Source organism: Colletotrichum higginsianum, chromosome 10 (genome assembly GCF_001672515.1).
Source record: "Colletotrichum higginsianum IMI 349063 chromosome 10, whole genome shotgun sequence".
Taxonomy (NCBI): domain Eukaryota; kingdom Fungi; phylum Ascomycota; class Sordariomycetes; order Glomerellales; family Glomerellaceae; genus Colletotrichum; species Colletotrichum higginsianum.
This window is the reverse complement of record NC_030962.1, coordinates 94,319-116,756: the sequence shown is the minus strand read 5'-3', so window position 1 is coordinate 116,756 and position 22,438 is coordinate 94,319. Positions and strand designations below refer to the sequence as shown.

The 22,438-nt window shown below is 54.3% G+C and overlaps 8 protein-coding genes across 8 annotated transcripts; 2 read left to right on the top strand and 6 right to left on the bottom strand.

Annotated features, from left to right (window-relative positions):
- Positions 1 to 756: 756 nt before the first annotated feature.
- CH63R_13484 (Major facilitator superfamily transporter) lies at positions 757 to 2,825 on the top strand (the record flags this gene model as incomplete). The annotated part of the gene is made up of 6 exons (XM_018308458.1): positions 757 to 859; positions 938 to 1,322; positions 1,373 to 1,479; positions 1,534 to 2,194; positions 2,241 to 2,586; positions 2,649 to 2,825. 6 exons carry the CDS (start codon positions 757 to 759, stop codon positions 2,823 to 2,825), a joined length of 1,779 nt encoding a protein of 592 aa, XP_018150776.1.
- A 786-nt stretch (positions 2,826 to 3,611) lies between these two features.
- CH63R_13483 (Major facilitator superfamily transporter) lies at positions 3,612 to 4,394 on the top strand (the record flags this gene model as incomplete). The annotated part of the gene is made up of 1 exon (XM_018308457.1): positions 3,612 to 4,394. One exon carries the CDS (start codon positions 3,612 to 3,614, stop codon positions 4,392 to 4,394), a length of 783 nt encoding a protein of 260 aa, XP_018150775.1.
- Positions 4,395 to 4,901: 507 nt separating this feature from the next.
- On the bottom strand, positions 4,902 to 6,506 carry CH63R_13482 (uncharacterized protein; the record flags this gene model as incomplete). The annotated part of the gene is made up of 1 exon (XM_018308456.1): positions 4,902 to 6,506. The coding sequence occupies one exon, from the start codon at positions 6,504 to 6,506 to the stop codon at positions 4,902 to 4,904; it is 1,605 nt and encodes a 534-aa protein (XP_018150774.1).
- Positions 6,507 to 8,569: 2,063 nt separating this feature from the next.
- Positions 8,570 to 9,542, bottom strand: CH63R_13481 (HD domain-containing protein; the record flags this gene model as incomplete). The annotated part of the gene is made up of 3 exons (XM_018308455.1): positions 8,570 to 9,146; positions 9,225 to 9,402; positions 9,458 to 9,542. 3 exons carry the CDS (start codon positions 9,540 to 9,542, stop codon positions 8,570 to 8,572), a joined length of 840 nt encoding a protein of 279 aa, XP_018150773.1.
- A 1,338-nt stretch (positions 9,543 to 10,880) lies between these two features.
- CH63R_13480 (Alpha beta hydrolase fold protein) lies at positions 10,881 to 11,678 on the bottom strand (the record flags this gene model as incomplete). Its single annotated transcript, XM_018308454.1, has 1 exon — positions 10,881 to 11,678. The coding sequence occupies one exon, from the start codon at positions 11,676 to 11,678 to the stop codon at positions 10,881 to 10,883; it is 798 nt and encodes a 265-aa protein (XP_018150772.1).
- A 1,534-nt stretch (positions 11,679 to 13,212) lies between these two features.
- Positions 13,213 to 14,608, bottom strand: CH63R_13479 (Fructosyl amino acid oxidase; the record flags this gene model as incomplete). Its single annotated transcript, XM_018308453.1, has 2 exons — positions 13,213 to 13,417; positions 13,470 to 14,608. 2 exons carry the CDS (start codon positions 14,606 to 14,608, stop codon positions 13,213 to 13,215), a joined length of 1,344 nt encoding a protein of 447 aa, XP_018150771.1.
- A 692-nt stretch (positions 14,609 to 15,300) lies between these two features.
- CH63R_13478 (Major facilitator superfamily transporter) lies at positions 15,301 to 16,952 on the bottom strand (the record flags this gene model as incomplete). Its single annotated transcript, XM_018308452.1, has 3 exons — positions 15,301 to 16,482; positions 16,551 to 16,642; positions 16,718 to 16,952. 3 exons carry the CDS (start codon positions 16,950 to 16,952, stop codon positions 15,301 to 15,303), a joined length of 1,509 nt encoding a protein of 502 aa, XP_018150770.1.
- Positions 16,953 to 18,605: 1,653 nt separating this feature from the next.
- CH63R_13477 (Alpha glucoside transporter) lies at positions 18,606 to 20,667 on the bottom strand (the record flags this gene model as incomplete). Its single annotated transcript, XM_018308451.1, has 2 exons — positions 18,606 to 18,700; positions 18,798 to 20,667. 2 exons carry the CDS (start codon positions 20,665 to 20,667, stop codon positions 18,606 to 18,608), a joined length of 1,965 nt encoding a protein of 654 aa, XP_018150769.1.
- Between the last annotated feature and the right edge of the window lie 1,771 nt (positions 20,668 to 22,438).

Below are 22,438 nucleotides of genomic sequence, written 5' to 3'. Positions count from 1 at the left end.
TAACGCTCGATACCTTAACGGCGGTAGAAATCATCAACAGAGTTTCGGATATAACCAGTCAGTTGCGTCGCTGACTCGAAATATGGTTGGCTTGCTCCGAACCATGGCTCCGAAGCGCAGTAACCAAGCTAATTTGCCAGCTGCAGATCCAGTAGCGAATGCGAGATCTGACTAAGGTCGATTAACAAATTGGTCGCGATTGCGAGGGATCTTCTCGATGCTTCGGTAGCCATGGACAAAACACTGAGAGTTGGCACCCCCCTTTGACGGATACCACACCGCCTCACGTTAGTTTGGTATTGCGCCCCGTGGCTACCGCCGGGAACCGACTGGTCTCCCTCCGCCGGTTCCCGGCCGTGTTCCCGGCTTTGTGGGGGCCCGAGGAAGGGGGGTCCGAAATCGCATGGCAGCAATGGCGCAATATGGCGCAATGGCAAGGCCCCAGAGCCTGGATCTCTTATCGGAAATTTTTGTTTCCCATCCAAGGGAAGCATTCTCGACGGGGATTGACTCACAGCCCACAAGGCTTTAAGAGATCGGTGATGATGTCACGTCTGATTGGCCGATGCCGACATTACTCCCTACGCCTGTGAGGAAACTCGGAGTGTTATGCTTAGCCGACGGACTGACCCCCAGAGTCTGTAATGGATCATCCCGGCTGTGTCAAACTCTGAAAATCAATGACACCTTAAGTATCTTCGACCCATCGGTTCGCGGCTCTTCCTGTCTCCTTTACAATCCCCGATTTGAATCATCATGGCTCGCCAAAAGACGTTGCGCGATGGCGAAGACGCAGCACGAGCGGTCGACGAAAGGTCGCCGCTGCTGTCAAATGCTCGACGGGAGTCGAGCTCGTCAGGTGAGAGTTCCTTGACTTCATCGTCGAGTGGAGACTCGGATGGCCAATTCCTTCCATGGCATCTGACACCCGCGTCAGTGGTCGGCAATGGCTGCGTCGATGTCGAACGAGAAGCGCACGCCGCTACCGTGGACACCAGTCCTTCGGGCAGGGGGATCCCGACGGCGGCTGTCGTAAAGATCGTGGCAATCCTGCTCATCGGGACTTTCACTGCCAATGCTGATGGCTCACTGGTGATGGCGACGCACCCGACCATTGCCTCGGAGTTCGACGACCTGGAAAATTCGAGTTGGCTCTTCGTTGCCTTCGCGCTTGCCGGAGCGGCAACACAGACTCTGGTGGGTGTTGCCCCGAGATTCTGGAACCTCGGGAAGCTGACGTGGAAACAGTACGGCAAGCTCAGTGACATATACGGGCGACGTGCCCTGCTCATGGTGGCTTACTTGTTGTTTTCCATTGGATGGTGAGTCCCAGTGCCGACGCCCCTCGAGCCTAGCTCACATAGTCCCACAGCGCGTTGGTCGGAGTAGGCCGCACAATGTGGCAGGTTGTTGTAGGCCGAGTGATATCGGGGTCTGGCGGTTCGGCTCTGAACGTGCTTGGCCTTCTCCTGATCACAGGTATGGGGAATGTTTTCGCAGTTGTTCCGCAGAAGGGTTGACTGATGCTGGCAGATCTCGTTCCGCTCCGCGATGTGGCGGCATGGCAAGCCGGCGTGAACCTTGCCGCGACCTTGGGACGGAGTCTTGGCGCCCCCGTGGGAGGTTGGCTTGCCGATACCATTGGATGGCGATGGTCTTTTCTTGGACAGGCGCCCATCTTCCTCGTGGCGGTTCTGTTGTGTTGGTTCTTTCTGCCTGAGGGAAAGCCCGGTGAGAAAGAAGACGCGGCCGAAGAAACGGGCACAAAGCCGGGGGAAGCGAAGACGAGTCCCCTCGCGAAGGTCGACTTCTTGGGTGCTGCACTGTTGGCGCTGTTCCTCCTTGCTTTCCTCTTACCGATCGAGATTGGAGGCACCAAGGTCCCCTGGACGCACCCCCTCATCTTTGTCTTATTCGGCGCGGCAGCTGTTCTCGGCGGACTTTTTGGCGCAGTGGAAGAATGGTGGGCCAAAGAACCCATCTTCCCTCTGGAGCTCCTCAAGCACCGCGACATCGTCCTGACGTACGTCATCACGGGCGCCCAGGTTGCTGCTCAGCTCGGCCTCATGTTCTCGGTGCCGCTGTACTTCCAGGTGACGCAGAGAGTCTCAAACACAATTGCTGGTCTTCACCTTTTCCCCGCCGTTGCCGGCAACGCAATCGGCGGCGTGCTTGCGGGATATCTCATCAGAAGGTACGTAAAGTGGCGGCGTGAGTGACTGCCTGCTGACTTGGTACAGGACCGGACGATACAAGTCTCTCCTCATCGTCGCAACGATTGCGTCGTCGTTCTCCTATTTCCTGCTGCTCCTCCGGTGGCACGGAGACACCAACGCGTGGGAATCGCTGTACATCGTGCCGGGCGGCTTCGGGGCGGGCCTCGTGCAGTCAGCGGGGATCATCAGCGTCCAGGCTGCCGTGAACCCGAAACACAAGGCGGCTGTGACGTCGGGAATATTCTTGACATTCCAAATTGGCATGATTCTGGGCCTCGCGTCCGTGAGCGCGGTGATGATGGAGACAATGAGGTGGAGGCTGGATGCTCTGCTGAAGGGCATGGACCTCGGGGCGATGGCGAGGAAGACGGTGAGTCAGATGTTCCTCATTCGGTTTCGTGTTGGTGTTCTTGCTGAAGTGTTCCATGGCAGATCATCGAGAAGGCAACATCGAGCGTCGACTTCATCGACCACGCCGACAGCGGAATAGCGAATGCGATTGTCCAGTCCTACGTCGAGGGTCTGGGTTTCAGCCACGGCGTTTCACTCATCTCGTCCGTGCTTGGACTCATTGCGGCCATATTTCTCAGGGAACATAAGCTGCAGTGATGGTATCTGTATTCTGTCTGTATTCTATTTGTTTACCGGCAAGTACGAAAGGGCTGCAGTGACACTATTCGACCATGGCGTGCGCGCATTGAGCGTTGCTGAGTTCAGCATTGGCCGGTTGTGAAGGCATTTGGACATCTTTTCAATGAGAAGAGAGAATATAAGCGCATAGTGTATCTATATCTAGACAGAAAGAGACGTCCGGTTTGCGACTCGGAATCGATCTGATGGCAAAGTGAGATATCGAGTATCGTGAGGGTACTAGGAAGCATGGCTCAATGTGATATTGATGAGTGAGTGAGTGAGTGCTTGCTTGGTGTGGTGGAGTGGAGGGTGACCAGATAGTGCATTTAATCGCGGACACTGTGTTTTAGCACGCGGCATCCGAGCCCCAGTCCCACCCAACCCGATGTGTCTCGTTTGGAAAAGGGGACCTACAGCACCCAAGGGACCTGACGACATACCCAGCATCACCTTCCCCGGCCTTACACTACCTTACTACTTGATCCCATTACAACAGCCGGCACTAACGAATACACAGGTGGCCCTGACAGCGCTCGCTCGGCGCGGCAGGCAGGCTTCCTTCCCTCACATTAATCTCTGTGTGGCATATGGCGTGCCGTTCATCGCGGCGCACCCTGCAGCCTCACAAACACACACACACACACACACACACAAACACACACAGCATACGCACTTTCTTACTAATATATACATTTGAATGCCATTCAGCCCCTGCCGCCGAAACTTACCTTGCGTCCCGCTCCTGCAAGGACATCATCCGGCATGGAGCTCGACCCCGAGATGCGGGAGTGGTTACGGGGCGAGACTGTCGCCCTGGTGCGGGCCGGCATCCTCAACATGCCCGAGGCCTGGATGAGGGAGTATGCCGACCAGCCTGAGGCCTTGATGAGGGAGTACGCCGACCAGCCCGAGGTCGAGGTCAAGGAACGGAAGCACCCCTGCCGCAACTGTCTCTCCCTCTCGCACAAGACGTCCAGCTGCGGCGAGTGCTGCGCCCACTGCGGCCAGGACTGGCACATCATCGACGCCTGCACGAGCTCCAAGCGCAACCGCTGTCGCTGCCGCCCGTTCCCGCAGACGCACCTCGTCAAGCGGTGCCCCATCATGTGCAACCCGGCCGAGTGCCCCGCCCCGCACGCCGGGCCCCTCATCACCGCCATGATGTGCAAGGCCCGCTGCTGCATGTGCGGCCTCCTCGGCCACGCCGGCCGGGACTGCCACCTCAAGGCGTGCCGCTGCGGCGGCCACCACCTGACCGTCGACCACATGCCCATGGACCGCCAGTGCGCCGTCGTCGACTGCCCGCGCTTCTTCTGCACGAAGCACTGCCAGGCCTGCCGCGCCGACGTGCCCAAGCGAAAGGGAACCAGCGACGACGTCTGCCAGCAGTGCCATGCCAAACGCCAACGCTGGTTCCCCCCGCCAAAGGCACGAGTGAACGACGACGGCGAGCCCAACTACGAGTACCTGGAGGCAACTCTGGCGTGGGGCAACAGCATACACGGCCAGGCCATCTTCGGCAAAAAGGTCGAGTTCAAGCCATAAGCATACATCGGTCTAGCCAGATCTTGTTTGTTGGCAATCCCCTTGCGCGGGGACGTGCCCAGTCAAGAGCGGAAGTCTTTTTTTTCGCAGCGTGACGTTTAGAAGAGGCGAGGGCGCGGAGGAAGTGTTTGGCGAACACACTTTTGCATCACTTCACGTCACAACTCACAAGAAACGAAAGACACGAGACGAGCACTGTATCAGTTAAGCCCTGGGATAGCAATGGGGAATCTTTTTGGATTCGGGTATTGATCGACTTGCCTCCCAACAGTTACATGGGAGACACGGGCTGTCAAAGTGACAAACGCCGCATACCAAGCTTTCGGGAGCTGTGACAAGAGAAGCAAGCTCGCTGCCCTGGAGTGCGCGCATGTTATATGGCGGACGATGGTATCACGCGCGAAAAAGAAAACAATTCTGAACTCCTTGCCGCCGGCAAACCCAGCCCGGAACAGGTGGAAAACAAAACGCCACAAAAGACAGATAAAGACCAGAATGAAAGCTCAATCAATCGTCCTCCCAACCACCAATGTCATCATCCACCTCGATTTTGGTGCCCAGTGCCTCCCTACCTTGGCGGATCATCTCCTTCAGTCGTTGGTTGAAATCATTGATCCGAGCGTCCGTGTCGTGTTCATCCTTGGCTCTCCGCGCCGCCAGCCTCTTGGCTTCGGCGTCCAGCCGTGGGCTTTCCCGGATAGAGCCCACACCAAACTCCTTGAGCTTGCCGCGAGGCGATGCGGCCGAAGCGTTGCTGTTGGAGCGGCGATGGGACCGCACCGGGGGGCTGAAAGTCGACTGTGCCGCGGGTGAAGGGATGCCGCTTTGTCGCCGGGCAGAGGTGCTCGATTTCGCAAAAGGGTTCGGGCTCGAGCCGGCCGACTGGGTGGGGAGCGGGAGCCGACTAGGCGATGGACCGGTCAGGGGTCTGGGCGGCTCCGGCGATCGGACATTGGCGAAGCTCGCAGGCTCTCGGTACGACAACGGAGCGGTGTCGGCCGGGAGATCGTCGTGGTTCGCAGATTGTCGACGGTTATGGATTGGGATCGAGCTGAGACGGGGCTTTGGAACACTAATCCTTCGGCCGGTCACCATGGATGGGCGCGTGTTGCGAGACAACGACCGCATCGATGCCCTCGACACCGGTCTGGCACCAGCTCCCGAATCGTCCACCACCACCCAGTTGCGCAGCTCATCGTGATTCCCGGCGCTCGTCTGCCTGCGTTTCACGGCGGGCCGCGACGGCGTGGATTCAGGAGTGAAGGCAAACGGGTTTGGTGTCTCGTGGGCGTGAAATGTGTATTCTGGACGGGGGAATCCGCCCGGCACTGTGCTGTCGTCGGGAGTGGGTGCGTCCAGGTACGGCCCACTTTCCTGCGCCCAGCCAGTCGTCTTCTCATCCGTTTTCTCGGATGGTTCTGCTTGGGGCTGAGGCTCGGGCTCGGAAGCAAGTCCTGTTGATGGAGTAGGTGCAGGTTCAGGAAGAGATTGGCCGTCGATGGTGTAAGCCTTGCCGCCTCCGGCAGAAAATCCTCTGAAGGCCCCGGTCTTGCAAAATTCCCAGACTTTACCGACGACACCGCCGATGGTGCTGAACGCAAAGTGGCCCCAGCCTCCCGAGACGGGTTGACTGGGCTGGACCAGCATAGTGGGCTGGCCGGGCACAGGGGAATCCATCTCCTCGTGGGGTCGCTTCGACCCCAGTGCCTTACGGTAGTCAGTATCCGAGTACATGCTCTCGTCGAGCGTGCCGTTATCGAAAGGCGTGTGCGAGGCTGCGCCCGGGGTCTCGAGGTGGCCGGCCAGGGTGTAGCGGGCTCCCCGGATAGGCAAGGGGGTCTCGTGGGAGGGTAGTTCGTTCGAGCTGTCGAGGTTCATGTTCCCGTCGGACCATTCTTGCAGCGGCGTGGCCTCGCGCGAGGCATCGTTTCGGCGTTTACGTTTTGGAAGGGCCAGTGGCGTTCTTGCTTCGGACTGGTAGCTGTTGGCTCTCGCGAAGCAGTAGGAGCCAGTGGAGGGAGAGGTCGGGGGGCGGAAGACGCCTGGGTGAACACCACCGGGCTGTGCGTCAAAGTAGGCGCCCGGCATATGATACTGAGATGTGAAGGCCATGATGGGAGATGGGTTGTGGATGTGGTTTGCGGGTTTGATTTCGAGTGCCAAGGCGAGAAAGCAAGGGATGTCGGAGGGCTCGGAAGGATGGGTTGTATTGACGCAGAGAGTGCGAACTTTCGAAAGTGTCTTTCGGCGGCGGAAAGGGCCGTCCAAGTCGGGAGCAGGCGTGCGCGGTGATTCACAATGTCGCACACGGATCAGGGGAAGCTCAAGCTCATGGTCGACCCGCGAACTAGTGCCCAAGGGCTGTGTGTCGTATGTCTTGGATACCCTGATGAGAGAATGCCGGCGATGGGTTGGCCTGTTGGCCTGCTGTGCGAAAGGCTGTGGGATGGGGGAAGGTGAAAATCTCGTGCTGCTGTCAGATTGAGAGGTGACAGGCGCCGATTACTTTGCTTCGCCGCGCGTGATCACCGGGTGATTTATCGGGTTCGTGTATATGCGTGTCTGGACCTGAGCGACAGCTGTTTATACATGCGTGGCGCTGCCAGAAGTCTGTTGGTGTGCCGTGTACTTTGTACCGTGTGAACCTTTCGGGGTATCTTGGGGACCTTGGGGTAAGGTAAGGTTGATTAGTCGATACGGGGAAGGGTGAGGGTGAGGTGCAGCAGCGGATTTCTTTTTCTGTGTGTGTGGAGAGGAGTAGCCGGGAGTAGCTTTTGGCAGCGAACAAGCTCCGTCCTGGCGAAGCCGTTGGCGTTGGCGCGGACGTTGGGGTTCGTTCGGCGACGTTAGACTCGAAGTGGTGGACTGTCGGGGCGAGGTGGGCGCTGTTGATTGGGTCGTGGCCCTGCACTGTACAGTGGTGCCGGGGTGGACCAGGAAAGAGGGAAAGAAGAGAGGAAAAAAAAAAAAAAGGGACAGGAGGAGGAAGCAAGAGGAAAGCAAAGCTAGGAAGGCGCGACCTTGAATGCGATGCGCACCTCGGAGGTGGCGCTCAGTGTGACGTAGAGACTGATTATGCGACAGGAACGCAAGGGATGTGATGCGAATGTGAAGTTGACGAGCTGCTGTGTGGTAACGGGTGTGGTGATGATGGTACAGTAGTCGTGGTAGTCGTGGCGGTGTCCTGGTCTAACGCAGCGATGGGACTGAGACGAGGAGGAAGTGTTCTCTTGCAGCGTGTTCGTAGTACGTCCCGGCAGAGGTCGTAAAGGCTGGGAGTGGGAGGAACAGACAGAGACACGGAGGAGGATAATGCATATATCTGGGAATGAAAACAATACGAGCCTAAAAAGTCAACCGTAGAAACTGCTCATCCTTAGTCAATTTCCGCACTTAAACTCAGACGAGGCGAGAGCGGTCTTTGAGAGAGACCTGGGGAGGTTGGTAGGGGAAGGGAAGGGTTTGTTGGGCAGGGGAGGGGTCGCGCGCCACCACTCGGATGGATCGCGACGTGTCAGTCAAGCGTCGGTTAATGCCAGTCAAGTGTCAGTCCGTGATGGGCTTTCCCACAAGTGCCCGCCACCGAGAGTGTCAGTGTCACTTGAACCGTGGGTATCTCCAATGTCTTCAGCGACTAGTGACGGCTGCCGCTGTTGACCGACCAAACACGACGAAATGGGCCTTTGAGTGAGACTCTTGGATTTGTTGCTCCAGATCCAAAACGGGAACGCGTCCCTGGTTGCTGGGGTGCAGCTGGTCATTTAGTGATTCGTGCGTGCTACATCTCCCAGTAAATAGAGGGGCAACAAGCCAAGCCAAACAACAAAACGCACTGGGCTGGGGGGAGAGGGGGGACCGGGCACACTGCCATCTTGCGCATGACATTTCACCATGTCTTCTTCATGAAGTTTTAACTTCAACACCTAGTAACTCCGTTAAGGCCGTACATTGAATGCACCAAAGGTGTTTGACATGCAGAACAACCACTGTCCCTTTTAGCCGCGACCGGTTTTGATGACGCCGGATCGCTATTCTACACTTGGAAGCGCGTCTACTGTACCCGTTCGTCCATCAGCGCCAAAAAAAAAAAAAAAAACAGTCGTTATGCAGTGCAAAGAATCCCCGTCTATCCGTCATTGAACCTCCCACGCCCATCGTCTTCTCTCTCTCTCGTCTTACTTGCGCTCGTAGTAGCTGTCTTGCTGATGTTTCCGGTCCTGCCCGACGCCGCCCTCGACGCCCGCCTCGCCGTGGACGTGCTCTTGCGCGCCCCAAAACCGCTCTCGCTCCTTGAGCAGCGCGTCCGCCCACTCCTTGGTCTCGGGCAGCGAGAACTTGGTTGCCACGTAGGCGAACTCGCCGAGATCGAGCTTGCCCTGGCCACGCTTTTCGTACTCCATCATCTGGAGGAGCAGCTCCATCTTGTCCAGGTCGTGAACAAAGTGGCTGTTGATCGTCTTGGAGTCCTCGTACTCCTGCCAGATCTCCCGAATCTCGGCTCCCGCGAGCCCGCCGTACACGCTGCCAAGAAGCTGCTTGGTGATGTAATCCATTGTGTCCGCCTCGCGTCGGTTCTTCTCGGGCTTGGGCACGCCGTCTACGGGAGTGATGTCGCCGACGAGGGACTCGGCCATGTCGTGGATCAAGCACATCTTCATGCACCGCCCGAGGTCGAGTCGGGGCGCAAGGGCGGGCGGGGCGAGCATCGAAAGGAGGGACATGCGGTACATGTGGTCGGCAATTGACTCTCCTCTGTTGTTGCCCACACGTTAGTGACCACAAGATTGCATCCGGGAGATGGGGCGCGACAGGACCGTCAGCGAAACACACCTTTCGATGCCGAAGCGGCGCCAGCCCTCGCGCTTCGTCGTCTTGAGACGCTCAATCAAGTGGAAGTACGGGAGCGGCGAGTTGGGGTCCGCCGACGTCGCCGTCCCAGGGGAGGCTTCTAGGGCCTTCTCAACCGTCCAATGTCCCTCGACCTTGGGGGTTTCGACAAAGCCCAGGTCTGCGTAGAAAGGTCAGCAAATCCAGCGGAGCGAAACCACGAGAGCCACAAGAACTAGGCGGGCTTGACTTGCTCTGGATGTCCACCTCGCCATTGGCGTTGGAGAGGCCCTCGGAGCCGTTTTTGCTCGTGGGTGACATGGCTCGGGCTTTGCGGTGTCTGTAGAAACAGTTCGTGGATTGTCGGTCGTCGTGTTGGACCCAGTAGGAAGATAGGACCGCAATAACAGAGATTCGTCGTTGAGCGAGCGGGGCAAACAGAGCGTGCCGAGTGGAGGAAAAGAAGAAGAAAGGTGCAATGCGTGTGCGTGCGTGGTGGGAGAGGAGGATCGTGGGGTCTACCCTGCCGACCAATGTATCCGTACGACGGCGCTAATGAAGAGTCGGAACAAAAAGACAGCGAACGACCTGGGTGGCACGATGGAAGATAGGGTGGGGAATGAAGATCAACTCTGGCGACAACAGAAGAAGCCGAAGCAGACAGGTTTTAGGCAGAGGCGATGTTGGTCCCTCTTGTCATTCAAGAGCAAGAGGAGGCACAATCCACTGATCTCAACTTTTGATGTCACCGCCTTGCCCTTCCCTGCAGTGAGCAGCAGCTGCCTGCCGCCGCTGCGTTCCGCCGGCTTTCCACTTCTTGCGTGCCCCACTCTACTACCTATTTTGACCACTCGGCTTACTGGCATTTGCGATAGGTGCTCTTTCAACCATCCCAGCCTGGTGTTGTTTCCCACCAGCAACTTCAACTTCTCCCATGAGCTATGGCGAATCAAACTTACCAGACGGAATCCCCACCACTTGTTGTCTGCCTGTTTGTACCGAAAGCATGCAACATCCTGGATCATGTCCCTGGCCACCACAACTCATAGGTAGTCTGATACGCGGTGTTTGCCTGCAAGACCTCCTTAGTCACCTGGCAGACCATCAACGCAGCAAGCCCGGTCTGCACCGAGCTCTTTGTCGTCTCTTGACCGACAAGTACCCAACTTGGATGTCCAGGTCGCAGTTTGAACGGAGGCCTGTTGTTTGCCGGCATCATTTTCTCCCGTCCTAACCCGGCAAGCAACGTTTTGCTCTTGTCTTTGCACCACCAAATCGACATGGCGGGTATGCCTAGCGTGTTTTTGCCGCGCAAACAAATCAATCGGCAACAAGCTTGCGGCCCTGTTGGCAGAAAAAGCGCCTTCTCGCCAGTCCCAGCCTCAAGACCGTAAGGAAGCAGTAGTGCTTGTCCGAGACCAAGAACATGCATTTCGCAGAAGCTGTTGCCCAAAATGATGACTCTATTCTTTCCCTACGTCACCTCTGTTAAACCGGAATCTCAAGTGTGTTCCAGCTCATGACTGCAACCGAAGGCATTGTGCAGCACAGTGAATTTTACTTTGTCGGGTAGCTAGCATAGCTGGGGACTATAGTAAACAAGAATATCATGCAAGAACCGATGACCTCTTTTCCTCTTAGTCCATACTTGGCGTCACCCTAAACAGCCGAATCGTACTGCTTCACGATTGCTTCCACTGCCGCCAAGCATTCATGCTTGCAGAAGCTCTCCAATTCAGGCCAGTCATGCGAGCGGTATGTCTCTTGTAACCTCTCAACCAAGCCTTTCAAGTTCGCTGGTTGTATGGTGTAGATGTCTATAACTGATCGTGGACTCATCGGGATAAAGCTCAATGTGATGAATTGATCCTTGAGAACCCCAAAAAAGTCCTTTACGGTCCATGCAGAGGCATCGCCACGCCAATCGGCCTCGTTCTCTGGAGCCCATTCGTAAGGGTCGTCCCAAATTCGCTCGCGGGAAGGGTTATCCATGATTTCGCCTGGGCACCCGTGCCAGTACACAATTCCCAGCTTCGTGTCGAGTAAAAAGGCGGAATCGTCGCGATCTCCTAACGTAAGGCTGACTACGTGGGGAGGGACATTGTCGTAAATATCGGCGCCTTCTGATAAGAGCTTCAATTCATAGCCTGTCACTCTTCCACGCTCCATATCCTGGCTTAGAGATTGCCAGTCTGCAAAGTAGCACCAAGGAGCGCCATGTGCATCTGTGCCGCTGTGACGCATGTGTATGTAGGGCAGCTGAAGGTGGAGAGATATGACCTCATCCGTTTTGCCAAAATCCTTGAGGATGTCCGACGTGATAGAAGGCCAGCCACTTTCTGGAGGCTCCTTCACATAGTCGTCTTCAAGATACATTTGGGTAAGGAAGCTGTAGAAATCTCGAACAGCGTCAATACACTCCTCTTGCGAGTAGCATGTGTCCGTAAGGAACGACATGTTTTCCTGAGTGCGATGGTGTACAAACAGAAGAGAAAGGATGAACAGCGGTAAGGAGTGTTGTGCAAAAGAAGGAAAAGGCGAGAGCCCAGAGGACAACCCTCTTGTATTAATAGGATCACTTGTGCTGGTGGATGTAACTTCAAACTAAAACTTTCGTGCTCTGTCTGGTGTGTTATACCCTGGTGGGCAGATCGCCGAGGGGAAGAGTAAACATGAACTACTCATAATAAGTTATCAAATACCTGTCTGGTAGAGAGTGGCACATATACTAGAGTTCCAAGCCCCCATACAAATTCTACTCTATTACATGACTTGGCCTAACAGGTCACAAGGGCAAGCTTTACGGATCTCAAGGTAAGGCCGAATCGATGTACCTTGAAGTTTGTTGCACCATGCGAACCCGGCTGACGGGGGGGGTGACAAGGTGCAGTGGAAGACTTAACATCTTGAGAGTGGGTGTTCAATAAGTTCTAATCTACGGATAAGATAAAAACATAGTTCTTACGTGTATTAAGGATGTCAGCTGTGGCACAGCTTGGCCTTTCTAGCTCATATTCATGTTACACCTACCGATTAGGTAATTAAACCCAAGTTATGCTCTACCGCTGTCAGAGAAGGTAGCCTGGCCTTCAATCAACATATCACAAGGTGTTTTGATCCTGTTACTTGGGAAACTTTCCTTGGGTCACACTGCAAAGGCCTACCAGATATGAAGGTCTCAAAATTTCTCCGATATCGAATTGTGTGATGACACTTGATCCCCTGAAAATTAGTTTTGGGTCACGATAGACAGACCTATAACCGAGGACAGATCTAAAGTATTGCCATGGATTGGAGTCGAGGTGAATATGCCACCGGTAGCAACCATAGGCCTGTAGGAACTTTTCCTGACAGAATGAGAGCCAAGGCGACTAGCACCTGGAATATCCAATACAGTCGTGCCGGCAGGCGAGACGATGTGTGACGAATCTCCATACACCTCTTGGGCCTTAGGACCCGGCTTTTGTCGATGCAGGAATCAACAGCCACAACTCAAGTGGTCCGCTGACTACCATATACTGGTAATAAGGGAGTAATAAATGGTAAACGGCGGCCATTTTTTAGGCTTATGATCACAGAGACACCGATATAACGTTGTCCAGGGCGCAACAAGGACTGCTGCTCCTGTTGCAGTTACTGGTCGCCCAGAATTCATAACAACGAACGGAAACGCTGCCAGCAACCTGCCCCCAAATGATGGATTGAAAGCAAAACCCTGCTGGTCAAGTGCTATGACAGCCTCTGAGACTGCTTTTCTCTTTTGGCCTCTAACCATTTCTACAACAAGCATGCTAGACCGTATGCCAAGGGATCAAACGGTTCCAAGAAGAACCATGAGAGCATTAGCATTAAGAAAAGCGAATTTTAGTTAGAGCAGTCACACAAGCACTAGGACGCGGCTGCAACGTTTGGTGTTTATTATTAGTTTGTAGTCTCAGTAGTGAGCTTATGCAAGTTCACGAAAATTCCATTCGAAGTGCTGTACGATGTACTACAACCTGGAAGGAAACCTAGTGCTCCCGTAGGCGTCGAAGTTTGGGCGAACACCATTTGTCTCTTTGCAGCCCAACTCTTGTTTGCGGCCGCCGTCTCTTAATGTCTCCCCGCTCTTCCATCCCCAAGCTGTGTCTTTCTCGGTCCCATTGCTTTTCCCCTTCAGTATATTACACACGTACTTACCCACAATCGGCATCGATCTGTTTCTATCTGTCAGTTATACTGCAGGGTTCCAGCGCGGGCTTTACTTACTTGTAGCTGTTGAAATTGCCGCCGGCTGTGAGAAATAGATTCTCCAACTGCGGATGCGGATGCTTGCACAGAAGCCAGTCGCCAGTTGGCGTTTTCGTATCCCAGCAAGCTCTCCATCGTTCCGGAGTTTGCTCTGAAGAGAACCAAGGTATCATCAACTGCAAGGCGTTGTTCGTCTTTGTTTTGAGGTTGTCAGGGACGTCTTCCTGGAGTCGGTTTGAAGGAACCGATATCTGGTGTCCAGATTTTGTAGCAACCATGTTAACAAATTCCGTGCTGATGTCATTGATCTTCAGGGTTCGATTTTCAAATGACGGAGGTGTCAAGATGGCTTGCTGTCGATATGCGATGATCGGCATGTTCGTCTTGCACATACGGTCCGTCAATTCTGCTGAGAGTGTATAGTACACCGACAGCCTTCCTACGGCCTGTATCTGGCGTTCGATGCGGTCCTGTGCTTGAACTCGCAACGCGTCTTCGATTGGCGCAAGCATGCTGCTTGTCCATGCCCCCGCTGCGAGTACGATCTGGTCCGCTGTAAATCTCCGACCATCGCTGGTACGGACACCTAACAGCCTTTGCCGTTGGACATCGAACAACAGCTCCTCAACTTCGCCAACCACTCGTCTGACACCTTTCTTTTCGGCGGCAGTCATGAAGTTGGCAGTTGCCAGTGCAGCGTCGGCCCAACCAGCTTCTGGGTTGAAGTACGATTTTCCTACATCGTCCGTCTTCATTCCCTTGAGCACCTCCCATTGCTTTGCAGTATGTGAGACATCGATATTTTTGGTATAATCAGACCCCCGCTGCTGAAGGGTGTGTCGGACGCGTTCAGAAAAGTCATTGCCTTGATCGTCAAGAACCATCATTCCGGTCTTGTGGAAGAAGTGGCCGAGATCCTGGCTCCAGAACCATGGATGGATGGCCTCGTTTGCGAGGTTGCAGTACAAAGGGCTGGTGTAGTCAGTATATATGATACGATTGACATCTATGGCGGCTGCAGCTTTTGTAGGAGATGAAGGAGCCCATCTGTCGATGACTGTGACACGACTAGGGTCTTTGTATGTATTTGCAAGATGATAGGCAGTGGAAGTGCCGAAGGTTCCTGCACCAACAATGAGAACAGTAGCTTCGGTCATGATTTGAGTGGGGGGGGGGGGGGGGGGGGTGTCTTTGGTAGAAACAAGTTCTCGATGGACGACGCTTTATCTCATTCGTTTCTTCTTGGGAACAATGAGACAATTGTTTTTGTTGGCAAGGTCTAAAGGAAGGCGGCGACACGGACACGGTTTAAATGCAGCGGAGAGTCCGGGATTCGGCGTTTTCGCGGGATTCTTAGCCACGTTGGAATGGCGGGGACCCCGCGTTCTCCGCATCCCCCGCCTTTTAGTACGCAGTCCGTCAACCAAGAAGATGCAACAGAGACGGGTCTCTCCAGACGACCGAGTGGAGAATATTTGAGAGGATCTGCGCGCAAGTGCCGGCATCTTCTTCTGGTAACAGGAATGCTCATGCCCACCAGGCTTCCACCGAATCACGGATTATGTTATGCCCTTTTCTGCCTGTGCTGTAGACAACCTTTGCGTTTGGCTGGCTACTCCGCCCTCGATACGATGTACAGCATGTGGGCCATTCTTGCCTAAAGAAAGGAAACAAGCTGGATACAGACATGGTCTAAATTCCGGATGTGGACCTCCCGGCTGATGTTCCTCCGCAGTGTCGTACAGTTGATATTTGACGTGGAGCTGAGATGCATGAAAGCCAAGGGGTAGAGATTGACAGGCTCTTGGCTATATCTAAAGCTGTTTACAACCTTCTTGCTCGTCGGTCTTCAGGTGGCAAAGCGAAACCTGGGGCTTTTCTCTCCCATGGCCTCAATTTCCTCCTCTGTTTTGCCTTCCAACAGGTAGTCAAACTTCCCTTCATTCCGAAGTCTGTTCTGCCTCTTGAAGTGCAAGTGGAGCAAAACGTTGAGACAGAGGGAGAAACCTAGCATTCCTATGCTGGCAGCGTATCCCGGAACGAAGGAGCCCTGAAAGAGAAAAGGAGAAGCGACCCCAGAGGAGTTGCCGATTGTCAGATGTAAGCCTGTGGAGATCGCCCTTTTACCATAGCGTGGGTTGTTGGTCGGAACCCAGGCAAAAGAGATGCCTGCCGAAACAAATATGCCGATCGACACGAAGAAGGTGCCAGCGTACGAAACGGCCGACCCCTTTTCTGCAATAAGCATGCCGTATCCGGCCATAGATGACACGATAGATCCCATGATAAAGTATCCTCGGCGCTGCGTGAGGTCGCTTAAACGAGCGCAGGTGATGTAGACGATGGCACCAACTGCGTAGACCGGGACAGTCATGGCCTGCACCTCCGTAGCGGTCCATTGTCCCAGGTCATGGATGATGGTCGGGAGGAACACCACAAACGAGTAGAGCATCGTGAGCATCGGAAACAGCGCGAAGCAATATGCCCACGTGGTCCAGTCCTTGAGACCATCTTTGACGTCAGACCACTCCATCTCGCGTAGATTTCTGGCACTGCCGACTTCGGATTCGTGGATGCGAACCAAGTTGACCTTGTCCTCATCGGTAAGGAACTTGGCGGTTTCCGGGCTGTTGGGCAAGACGAATGGAATGATGATGCCTGTGACAATGGTCGGGAGCCCGTTTATAAGAATGATCCACCTCCAGGCGCGCCATCCATGATCTCCGTCCATGAAGCTGATGCCATACGCTACAAGGCCACCAGCAACACCAGAAGCAGCAGCTGTCCCGTAGAAATAGGCAATGCGCAAAGCCAGGCTGCGGCGGCTGTAGAACATGGATAGGTAGAGGACAACGCCGGGAAAGAAACCAGCTTCGAAGAGTCCAAGCAACAGACGGCAAGCGACGAGGGACGCAAAGTTGTTTACAAACGCGCTGAACGTCGCGACAAACCCCCAGGCGATGGTAAGGCCGGCAAGATAGCGGGCAGGCTGGAGTCGTTTGATAATCATGTTGGATGGGGCCTCGAACAGCTGGAAAGCCCTACCAGTTAGCAGTGTTCTATCAAATGCAACAATTTAATTGGAATAGTCCGACTTACGCAGTAAGTGACGAACAGAACAGACACTGCCAGCTGAAACTGGCCCTTACCCAAGTTCAAGTCATCTTCCAGGCCAAAAAGCCGAGCGTTCCCTATGTTCACTTCACCAGATAGTCAGATCCCCAAGTTGCACAAGGGCAATCGAATCAAGAGCTCGGAAATCTTACCTCGATCCATCATGTTCATGAGATAAACCCACATCACCATGGGTACTATGCGGTAGTCCAACTTTCTCAAGACGGCCCGCTCGGTTGCTTTGTCGACGGATGCGCGGTATACATGGGATGCATCTTCCACCGTTTCGATCCTGGCAGAAGACGAATCGGAGTTCTGAGGCCAAGAGGCCTTTTCTCCAGACGCGTCCGCATCGGTGGGATCGGAAATCTTGTTAGCAGTCGCCATGATAGTCGGCTAAGGCAATAAGCCACAACAGGCGTGACGTGTCTGAGAATAGCCTAGCTCCTGACTCCTCTGTCTGTATAACAAAGTTGACTGCGATAACAGCACGGATGGGGAAAAACGACGGGAGTGGGGTGACGATGATGCCTTCGGCTGAAGAGGTTGTGTACAATGATATCAAGTTATAGCTTTGGCGACTGGATGATCGAAGGGGAGGGAGGGGGGAAGGGGAGTTAAGAGCTCGCCAGGCAGAAAGAAGGTAAAGCACCTGGAAGCGCATACGCGTCACTGTACAAACGTACAGGTATGGTTGCATAGACCAAGACCCTGATCATCTTGGCTTTCTTGGTACCATATGGTCCGTATGTCCGCAAGCTAGGAATGCGGTTTGCCAAATTGCGAAGGAAGTGAAATGGCTGGAAGGACAAGCATTGGCACGCGGGGGAAAGTCTTGGACAATCACCAACCTTGGAAGACGGGGTAAATGGTAAGACGAGATTGGACCAACCGAGATGAAGCTCACAGGCTGCCCAAGACTCTCACAGCACACCCCCAAAGACCCTCAACAAAATGCTGCTGCAAGAATGACCAAGAGCTTACAGGTCACTGTACCTTGGCACCTGTAGTAAGCCATCTTGGTATCTTGGAAAATGTAGGTGAATTTTGATATTCATTCCGGCCGAACGGAAGATTTCCTCATGATATGTCCAGTAATCCCCTCCGGCTGAAGTCTAACCCCTTTGGGATCATTGTCGAGGGGCTCCGGACGACCGCATCAGCGGAAATGCTTGTTTTGTTCTCGGAACTCCATGTAAGGTCTTGGTCACAAGTAGGGGGGAATGATGGCTCAGGCAGGATGATAAATCGAGGCTGCACAAATGAAGAATAGATGAGGAAGTACGTGGCGAACTTGAGGCGAAGTATTGGCTTTTCCTCTCGGTGCCATGCAGTCGATTATCTAATTCTGGTAAGCAGACACAAGCTTAGGACTTTTGCAGACGCCGACAGCAAAGCGACCGCAAGATACCGCAAAACGTTGGAGATAGATAGATATGAAGACACTAATAATGGGTTGCAGAATCTATTGAAATGTAGTTCAGAGTGCAATTCACTCATACAGGCGAACTCAGCAGGGCGAGTTAGAGCCATCTTGGCCGCAGTCGCGATGAGGAACCACTATCTCGAAATGGAAAGGAACAGGCTCATGGAAGAGAAGAAAACAACTCAAGCAGAGGCATATAACAACGTCTGTGTTTGAATACGAGTGGTTTATAAGGAATAATATGTCATAGGCTTAGAATCCAGTCCTTCCTTCCCCCATCAGCTTTGGAGTTGTCACTTTCTTGATTCATCAGAATTTCACTCCAAGCTTCGGTGTAATACACCAAGTTTCCAAGTGGGAGAGTATTGTCGAAGTTCAAGATCTTGCCAGTTACTCGCTCATTTGGTTGGTATGCTTAAAATGCAACATCTTCATCATATACAGTGTAAACCGATGCAGTAAAGATATTACATCGTTCAAGGAGCATTAAATCTAGTAAAACACTTATTTCATCTTGAAGCAGCTGGCTTCAGCTCAGGCTGCATGTAAAATATCGGTTGTATTGTTCTTTTCTCAATACCACCAGCACCTCCTTTCCATCCGAGCCAGCACTTTCAAATGTGCCTTTCCTCTCGGATCTCACTGACGTTCTTCTCGAGATGCTCGTCGTCAAGCTTCTTGGTGCCTTCGCCTCCGGTGAGTTCGAAAACTGTGTGGAAAAGACATCAGCGTGGTTCTCTAACCCATAGTCACATGGAGCGCGAGAAAAACTCGACTTGGAAGGGGCATGACAGAGGGGAACTTACGGTCAACGGGGTGAGTGCTGAACTGACGGGCAGGAACCCTCTTCTGGAACAAGTAGTCCAGCTCAGCAAAGGTGCGGTTCTTGGTCTCGGGCAGGAAGAAGAAGATCCAGACGGCCCAGACACAGCACAGTCCGAAGTACAAGAAACCAGACTTGGCGCCCCAGCCCCAGCCTCCGGCGGGCGCTTCGTTCAGCATGCGCGGGTTGAGCTGCTGGATGACGATCTGACCCACGACGTAGACGGCACGACCAAGGACGATGGTCTGCGCACGGACACGACTGGAAGAGGTCTCTCCCACAATGGTGTAGGTCGTCGGGCCCAGCGACACCTTGAAGGTCATGTTGGTGAGGATCATGATGACCGCTACACCAAGGCCGACGCTGGTCTTCGAGGCGGGGACCGACCCAAGAATACCGATGATCAGCATGAGAAATCCGATGAATGAGGATCCGAAGAAGAAGAAGATGCGGCGTCCAATGGTGCCCATCAAGACAATAGCGACGGCCGTGCTGAAAATGTTGACGGATTGGATACCCATGTTGAAGTTGAAAGACTGGTTGACATCCATGCCAGCTGTTTGAAGGAAGATGACAGCGTAGGAGCAGATGGATTGACCGTTGAGAATCTGGATGACCCAGGCCATGCAGATGATGACGGTTCGGCGCAGATTGGTTCCGTGGAAACAGTCCTTGTAGGTGGCGCCTGCGGACTCGATCTTCTCCATTTCGTTGGTGTGCTTCATCAGAGCCAAAGTCTCGGCCATGGACTGGTCGGTGTAGTGGTTCTTGCGCGCCAGGCGGCGGAGAGACTTCTCGGCGTCATCAATGCGACCCAAGCGGATCAGGTACCAGGGACTCTCAGGGGCAGCAAAGCCAACGATGAAGAGCGGAATGATCCAAACCCACTGCATAGCGTAGGGGATCTTCCAGCCGAGATCACCCTTGAGGCCCAGGGAGGCGCGAAGGATGACGGTGGCCAAGAACGAGCCGGCACCCCAGCACATCGATACCCAGGCGGTGAGGTATCCACGCATGGCAGCAGGGCAAATCTCGGCGGCGTAGGCGGTGGTGAGGGTTTGGAAGATACCCCAGGGGATACCGCACAGGATGTTGGCAGCAAAGAGCATCTGAACGTTGACGGCGAAGAACAGCATGAAGATGGTGGCGCCCATGGCGGCCATGGCACCCATGTACACCCTGCGGGAGCCGAAGCGGGACTGCAGCCATCCGTTGAGCAAGAGACCGATGATGCTGCCCAAGTTGTTGCCGTTGCCAATGGCGGCCTGCCACGAGGCAGAGACGCGGTATTTGTCCGGGTTGGTCGAGACCAGGTAGCCAAACTTCTTTTGGTAGGCAGGGTGGCCAAAGAAGTTGTTGATGAGGCCAACATCCATGCCCTCCATGACGAGAGCCAGACTGAGGAGCATGCTGTATGTGGCGGCCGGCCAGTAGCGCCTAAAGAGTTCTTTGCGAGGAAGCTTGTTCTCCTCCTCGCTCATGGCCGCGGCGGCCTCGATGAGGGGGATGTCGGGTCTGTAGGCCCCATATTCGGCATGGTCGACGGACCTGCTTTGCGTCTTTTCGGCCATTGTGTCGGTACTTGGGGGTCGGGGAGCGTACTGAGAGTTGGCGACGGGAGAGAGCGGCGTCGGTAAGGGGAAAGGAAAAGGAAAAGGGTTCGAGGAGGAGGGGGAACGATCGATAGATAAATACGTCGCGCTGCTCTGGTCGTTGGACCCGATGGTCTGGTATTTGCGAATGCCAAGGTGCCAAGTTGTCGCTTTCCAACCACTTGCCAACTCTCTGACTAGATAACTCGTCCAATTCAACCCCGAGTTTTCGACTTGTTGGACCTCGTCGACCCCCCGCATTTCCCCATGGGGTCCACGAATCAGTTCTCCCCCCAACTCCAGCTCATTTCCCTTCCAACCGCGCCCGGCTTGATTCCCCAAAGAGACCTAAAACCGAGCCCATGTGATCCAGAGTCGGCTCCATCGCGCTATGCAGTAGGTTTGCCAACCATGATTGGACGGTGGCCCGTAATCCCCATATCTTTTGGCCGGAAATGTGTTGACGATACTGGGGTATGGAGCGCCTCTGGGGTATCTTTGAACCGAAATCGCGGGGGAGCAGGCGGGGAAACGCACCCCCCAAGCCAATGGGGGGTCTGGGCGAGTTGCATCAGTCCACAATATTGACTGAATGTCGGTCAGATTGCTGGGATCCTTAGTTGGATTTTAATCTAATTACCTCGACCGGGATGCCCCAAATGTCGATTTTCCTTACAACTGATAGGCCAGATGCAGGCCTTCCAGATGCAGCTCGCAGACCAAGCCACTACTCTCTTATACTCCCTGTCATTCTGTCGTGACTGCTTGTTGATAACCAGGTTTGGAAATGCCTGCCGCCTCTCTCTCAATTCCTCCCTCCCTCTCCCTCCCTCTCTCTCTCTGACTGTCTCTCCTTTCTTTCATGCGTACGCTTGTATGTCTGCCACCCCACTCTCCCTCCCTCCCTCTCGCTTTCTCCCCTACCTTCTTTCTCTATAGCCTCGCTCTCTTTCAGTTCTGCTCCTTTCGGTTCTCGGTCCTCTGCTCACTACCCCTGCTTTTCGGCAGCCACCATGCGATGTTGACTGGGCTCTGGGCCCAATGGTGTTTGGACGAATGACTGTAAAGCAAGATTCTTTTGACAAGTACGTTGTTCAAACTGTCACTTTTTCGTGTGTGCGACTAGATTGGGCCCAAGCCCGAGGTCAGATGTCCACGAGTTCGTATCTCGTCGTTACATGCCGCGAGCTCTATCTGTTGTTTTCTCAAAGCCCTAGCCGCCCCAGCACACTTCTCAGCCTTGGCATCTTGGCTTTGCCACCCTTTCGTTCGGAGCTTCTGCAAACTTACGTCGGACGAAGGGCTTGATTTGGCCAAGGGTCCAGGATCCCCAACAGATGTCTCGGTTGTCGGCATAGAGTGCCAGCGAAGGGAAAGAATCAGCTGGTTCACCGTTCACCTCATGTTGAATGGCTTTGTCGTGTCGTGGAGGTAAGGATCCCAGATCCGGTGGGTGGCCGGCCAATGCAGACATGTCCAAACTGAATGCAAAACCTCAGGAGAATGATGGGTTTTGTAAAGGTGCCATTTGCCCTGACGGGTAACATTGAAACCTTCCCCGGGGTAACGCGGGGGCGGAGGCGAGAATCCCGCGAGCCTGGATTGTTCTTCGCACGTTTTGATGGTCAGGCTACAGAGTGAGTACCCGTTCTTTTCCTAGGTTGACTGCAACTCAGTGCGGCGATACAGCCTCAAAAGTCCAGGATTCTACAGAATCATCCGTGGTATGATTCCGGCCGCGGAAATCACGGGATGGCACTTTGCCAGCCAAGCACGCGTGTCTTTGCCACACTGTCATACCGCAGCGGCAACAGCCAGGGCACTTGAGCTTGGCGCAGTCTTGACGGAGGAGAGCTGACAGAACACAGTAAACGCCTAGCTATATTTGTGCAGGTGCACACACCTCGGTGCTATTGACCCGAAGCCAAGACACTAGACACACTGCCTAGGCTTGGTACTCCAAGAGGACTGGCATGTCGATTCTCTTGTCGACAGGGGCAGCATGCTAAGAAAGTATTCTGGAACCGTGCTG